Here is a 6,582-nt window from a genome sequence, read left to right as displayed (position 1 = left end):
ATAAATTTGATACTAATCTGATGAGAATATGATTTCTCTCGATATGAAATAACGCAATTACCAACAATTGATAAACATTACACATTTTTTATATCAGCACAATTAAACTATGATTTAAAGCGCGACTAAGATGTGTAATTAACTTAAAAGTTACACATAATAATTATATAAAAGTGATGTATATAGACTCTGTATTGATACAAATATTTCAAAATTTGTCAACACTCCAACTTAAATACACCATTCATCGATGTTTTTAAGACATAGCCTTAATGTAGAAACGATCTCCAACAATGTACAAGTATAACATAAATCCGCATACCAAAAGTATAACATAAAAACACATGTATGTTTTGTTTTGGACCATGGAAGGGCTGTTCCTTTTTGTTTTTGCATAATATGTGGCTTTTTTTTGTACAACTCGGCTTTGTTGATGTGATGTATAGGTTTATCTTATTTTAGATATGGATGATTCGGACTATCTGTATCATTTTTTGTAATCTTGTGGAGTTTTTTTTCAAGCTCAATATACAATTATATGTATTTGAAGACTTTTATATTTTCTTAATATAAATCTATGTCAGTTTTTTCTCTGAATTTTTTTTTTTTTTGTTTTGGACCATACTAAATGTGCTTTTCATTCACACTCTATCATGACAGCATATATCACATTTTGTTAGTTTCACAAACTTAAATTTGGGCTTACATTATTAAAATAAAAATAAAAATTGATGTGAAAAATGATAGTTGGAAGCAATTGATTATAATAATGTTGGGAGCAATTGTTGTTATTATGATCTAGCTTCAAATTCTAATTATAATAATGTTTGGAGTAATTGTTGTTAGAGTGATCTAGCTTCAAATTCTAATTATAATAATGTTGGGAGCAATTGTTCTTATAGTGATCTTAGTTTCAAATTCTAAGAAGCATACTCTTCGCATGTTTTGGATGATTTTAAATTTGTAAGTATGATTTTAAGCTTGGGTTTAATGTACTTGTTTTGCATTTTGCTTTAAAAGTTTTTAGAATGTATTTGTTGTAATTTTTGTTTAAAAAAAAAACTTTTGGAATTATTAAATTGTGAAAAGTTTACACATGTGATTTCAACGAATCCAAATTCAAAACACATTTTACTTCACGAAAGGAAGGTTATCCTTTGCCTCATTCCAAGAGAAGTGAACTCACTTTTTATTTGCTTCGATGTCGGTGACAAACCATCGCGGATTTTCAAAATAAACACGAGTTTTTGACCTGCCTGTCTGCCCTGCTTTCAGAAGTGGGGCGGACTTTGAGGTTGGAAGTTCGAACTCAGGAAGTGACATGACAGGACAGGTGAAGGGACTTAAGTTGACCTGATCTCTTGTTAAGGCCTAAACTCGAAAAGAACAACAGACCAGGCGACAAAAGCAGCAAAGGCGTTTGGAATGAATATACATACATCAACGCCCTCCAATTCTGCTCTCAGGGGGGGACGGAGGCATTGTGTTACGCAATACCAAATCCTGCCAGAAACCCTAGCCAGTTTTTGGGACAGTGATGGAAGTCATGTTTTCAAGGCAAAACACAGGTGCGTTTTGCTGAGGGTTTGATTAGACTTGGGTCATCATTTTTTTAGTCGATGCTTGACGGCTGCCTTGCGTAATCTGCCCGCCCTCAATATTAAAATGACTGTCCGCAGTAATCACGGGGTTTAGACATAAAGTTATCACAAATTTCTTCAAAACTGATGCCGCGTCTTGAAATTGATGCGCCCACCCGGCGCTGTGACTTAGAATTCCAACCTCAGACGCAATAATACTCTCTAATGGCATGTACACTTTTGCCTTTATCCCTTTTGGAAAAAAAAATATATAGAAAGGCTGCTCAACTGGCAAAACAAAATGCTGCCAAATCAGAGAGTGGGCAGAATATGTTTTGATACCTGTTTATGTGTAATCCACACACCTACCTAGTCCTGTTTTCATAAACCAACAGGGACGGTATATTATTTGACCGGGAAGTTATAGCTTGCAGGCTTGGCATGCCATATAGTTGAGGCCCTGAGGAGGAAAATCCACCGAGGAGAATTACAGAAAGTGATAATTTAGAGGTATGGAGGGGGCAGGTTCCATGGTAGGTAACGAGGGTGATTCTGTGACAGGCGTCACGGCTGGTTTGCAAAAACTCAACAGCCAAGCTGAGAATACAGAGCCAGATAAAACCGTAACAAACCAAAACCAGTCTCAGCCTCAGGCCGAACATCAGCAAGCAATGGATGATTTCTTAGAGCAAATTTTTAACATGCCCAGTTGGTCTGATGTCGATGCCTCTGGTAAAGCTCCATGGGATTACAGCACCATCGCTCTGGACTCTTCTCAGAATAACCAAAAACTGTTTATTAAGTCTTTGATGGGCAGCGGCGGCCAGGGTATGATGAGTGACTTCTCCTTGGAAGATCCACTTTTGGCTTGCAGACTTCAACAGCAACTGTCGAATGAGAATTTGTTAGGACCTTCTGAGAGGACAAGGTCCATGGCCACACAGTTGGGTACAGCAGGGGAAAATGCAAGTTCTTCACAGTTGTTAGCAGGCATTGGTAGCCCTGGACTTTTGACTGTACTTAGGTCCCCTGCTTCAGGCTCTACTGCTGTTGCTGCTGCGGATACGGTTACTGTACCATCCCCTACGCAATCATGGCGGCCACCTTACGTCGGCCTCAACCCTGTTCCTCTCAGCCTAGGTCAAACAAAGGTGGATACAGCTCGGCTTTTGGGGAAGAGATTGAGGGATGCAGAAGCAGTTCTCACCAGGCCAGCCAATACGGTAATGAAATTTCGCCTGTAATCTTGTAAATTATGCATTCTGTAAATTTTGTATGTTGAAAACTGTAATTGTTTAATTGGGTAGGCGCCCTTTACAAATTTCGCCGGTGGTGGAATAGCTGTTGGATCAAATAATGGACAGGCAGGGCAACAGAGCAGTTATGAATTAGCGCTCTCTCAGCCGCAAGCTCAGTCTTCACCTCCACCAGGAATTGTGGCAGCACCTGCACCCGCACCCGCACGCCCTCGAGTAAGGGCCAGGCGTGGTCAAGCGACAGATCCTCATAGTATTGCCGAAAGAGTAAGTTATTGCCCAATTCCATATATGCTAAACATAGTGATCATGCCCAGAATCTCCCAGAGTATTTCTTGTTTATTGATTTTTAAACATGGCGTTTCATCTGTGTGTGATATTGCCCAACTCTTTTTTAGTTGTGATACTGCCAAATTATTGGTCACGGTTTGAACCTTGAATTTCTGGTTTACATAATACTTCTATCACATTTTGAATTTCATTGTTTACATAATACTTCTATCACTCGACTTTAGCTAATTAAGCTAAATGAAGACAAACTTACCAGAGTGGTTTGGACATGTTTACAGCAACGAAGAGAAAGAATTGCAGAAAGAATGAAGGCATTACAGGAGCTGGTTCCCAACTGTAGTAAGGTGATTTTCTTGCTTGATAGAAGTGATCCACAATAACATATAATCTCTAATATAATGATTGATTAGTTGTAATGTATGTTTCTTGTTTGGCAGTTCCTTTTCCTTTGTGTAAAAATGAAAAATCAAATCTCATTGTCGGTACTCCAAGTTCCTCTTTTTTCATAACTTCCTGAAAAATGGCGATTCATATATTGGATACGCCTAATGGCAACCTTTACAGTACCTCTTTCAGATAGTTTCAGAGATATGCATATTACTATATCAGATAAACTTAAACGTAATCCACTTTGAAATTGTTTGAAGAACATAAATACCACATGATATTGTGCACCAAATCGTAATAAATACAGCCAATCATAGTTCTTTTCTAAACCTATCAGATCTGTTTAGTTATATCGCTTTGGACTGGGAGGTCATTGACAACTTGAGTGGGTTAATGGTAAATGGTTAAGAAAAGGGATAAACGAGAAATAATTTCGTGGAGAGTGTTTCAGTTTGGAAGTAATATTTAATATTAGTGGATGATAAGAGGATATGCATGATCCGGAAGGAACACAATAATTGATTCTTAAGCATTGCATTACCATTATAGGCCACTTATTCCCCCTACTACGAGTGAAAGGAAAAAGGGAAAATATAAAAACTATCATTAAAGCAATCCAATCCAAGTTACACCTACTATATCCATAGGGATTGTGTTGTGTTGTCTTAAAGGTACCTACTATATCCATAGGGATTGTGTTGTGTCGTCCTAAAGATAATGATTTTATCATAGAGATGATAAGGGGACTATTAACAATAGTGCAAAGTTGAAGTTACAAGTACCTGTAGTCTAGTAGTAGACTACATACACTTTGATAGACTTTACCAGTTAAATTGCTGTTGCTGCCCTAAGACGAGTAGGATTTCCTGCACCAAGTTCATCAGATGTGTTTCTTCTTTGTATTTTCTAAGAGTACGAACGAGTAGTTAGGCTAATTGTGAAGCATCAATGCAGCATGTAGGGTATGAAGAAAGTTTTTGCGTACTGTCCTTATTCTCAAATAGTATTAAAAATTTTGCGATAAAATTTTATTTTAGCATGTTGAATGGAATGGACATTGGACATGTTTTTATGCAGACCGACAAGGCAGCTATGCTGGACGAAATAATTGAGTACGTAAAGTTTCTGCAGTTGCAAGTGAAGGTAAAGTTTCTTTACGAATTTTAAGCTTACAGGCATAGGGCTAGACTAGCTACTATTCTCCAAATACTGAGAGCAGTCTCCATTGACAGGTCCTAAGCATGAGTAGACTTGGTGGCGCAGGAGCAGCTGGTCAGGCTATAGCAGATATCTCTGCAGATGTAATAATCATGTTATTTGTTATTCTGAAGTAGTTTCTTCAATAATATCATTTGATGTGATTACCAACATTAGAAATTGAAAAATAAAGGTTAACAGAAATTTGATGAAATGTCAGGCTTCAAGCAGCATGCAACTTAGCAAAATCAAGAAGGGTACTGAGAATATTTGCAGAGATGAGGAGGGATCGTCCATAACAGAAGGAGAGGTAGCAAAACTGATGGATGAAAACATGGGGTCAGCAATGCAGTTTCTGCAAAGCAAAGGCCTGTGTCTCATGCCTCTGTCCCTTGCAACCACAATATCTGGCAGATCCATGCAGCCTAACGCCCTAGTGAGAAGCCCTTGTGGGTCGAACCAGGTTAGTAACTCACAACAGCCCAGCGAGAGCAAGAGCAGGAGCAAGGAGGGAACAGTATGACAGGCAGTCAAAGCCCACGAGGGGTGCCCCACTGCCTGCAGCAGCGCACTTACTTGGACTAACAAACTTGTATTGTGATTAAAACGATGAACATCGTATTGTGGAGTGGAGCTACTCGTGACCTGATTCTGTCCTAAGTACTTGGTCCTGGAATACAATATTGCACGGTCACCGCCATTCGTTTTAATCTCGAAAATTGTAAGCAGCAGAGCTCCTTTCTTAAGGATTAGGCCTGTCGGCTCTCTGAAATTCTCTTCGAGGTAAAGGTACGTACGGTGCAGGCTGGCAGGCAAGGTAGTCATGTACTGTCTCGAAATTTCTGCAGGATTCTTCCTTCTTCCTCCCTTTCTATTGACTTGGTCTCTGTAGATTCTGGACAAAAGCATAGAAGTTCAGAAACATTAAAATATATTCTCTTTCACGTGCAGAGCAGCAGCTCCTCAATATTATTTATTTTACCATTGCTGTTGGGTGCAGGCATTTTCCTTTATCCAACATTTTGAGCATAATTTTGTTTCTTATGCTCAATCCATGCGCTGCTTATGCCAATTTTTGTTATCCAAACTGCATAGGACACACAGAATCATCCAGGTCCTGTATATGGCATTTCGATAAAGCACATCAACTGCCTTTTACAGCTTTTTGTTATTTATTTTCCAAACTTAAATTATAAGCTGCCTCAACCGCGTGGAGACATACACTGAGTCTTTCAGTTTGACAGTGCAGGAGGGCTTAAGCTCATTTTTTTATGTCTGCATAACAGTTAGTATTAGCTTTTGGTGCCCCCAGCTGCAAATACCTATTCAAATACTCTTCCTTGTTAATATCACAAATATAGATTAATCTATTTGTTTAATACGCTTTGTTAATATCACAATATAGATTAATCTATTTGTTTAATACGCTTTGTTAATATCACAAATATAGATTAGTCTAGTTGTTTATACGCTTTAGAGTGGAGATAAAATAAAAAAAAAATATTATAATTTAATTGATACTTATGATATACTATATGTGAAATTATATCTGCAATTAGAAACCTTTTACTTAATTTATAGGTTTATTAAAATCTAATATACATAATAGATGTAGTTCTGTTATTACATGAAAATGTTTTTAAAGAATTAAAAATGAAGAAAAATAAATTTAATTGATACTTGTGATATACTATATGTGAAATTATATCTGCAATTAGAAACTTTTTACTTAATTTATAGGGTTATTAGAATCTAATATACATAATATATGTAGTTATGTTATTACATGAAAATGTTTTTAAAGAATTAAAAATGAAGAAAAATAAACTTTATCAATTTGGATATATTATAAAATAAAAAATTAATGCAAT

At 37.1% G+C, this 6,582-nt stretch overlaps 1 protein-coding gene across 1 annotated transcript; it reads left to right on the top strand.

Annotated features, from left to right (window-relative positions):
- The first annotated feature begins 1,174 nt into the window (after window positions 1-1,174).
- On the top strand, window positions 1,175-6,079 carry LOC149168054 (uncharacterized). The gene is made up of 6 exons (XM_089433317.1): window positions 1,175-2,803; window positions 2,888-3,103; window positions 3,406-3,471; window positions 4,592-4,657; window positions 4,747-4,815; window positions 4,932-6,079. Exons 1-6 carry the CDS (start codon window positions 2,093-2,095, stop codon window positions 5,232-5,234), a joined length of 1,431 nt encoding a protein of 476 aa, XP_089289443.1. The 5' UTR covers window positions 1,175-2,092; the 3' UTR covers window positions 5,235-6,079.
- Window positions 6,080-6,582: the final 503 nt, after the last annotated feature.

This window comes from Pinus tabuliformis, chromosome 5_1, assembly GCF_031772625.1.
Source record: "Pinus tabuliformis cultivar Carrire ecotype Pingquan chromosome 5_1, CPIR1, whole genome shotgun sequence".
NCBI classification, from domain to species: domain Eukaryota; kingdom Viridiplantae; phylum Streptophyta; class Pinopsida; order Pinales; family Pinaceae; genus Pinus; species Pinus tabuliformis.
The sequence above is the reverse complement of the archived record's forward strand: the minus strand, read 5'-3'. Positions and strand labels throughout refer to the sequence as shown.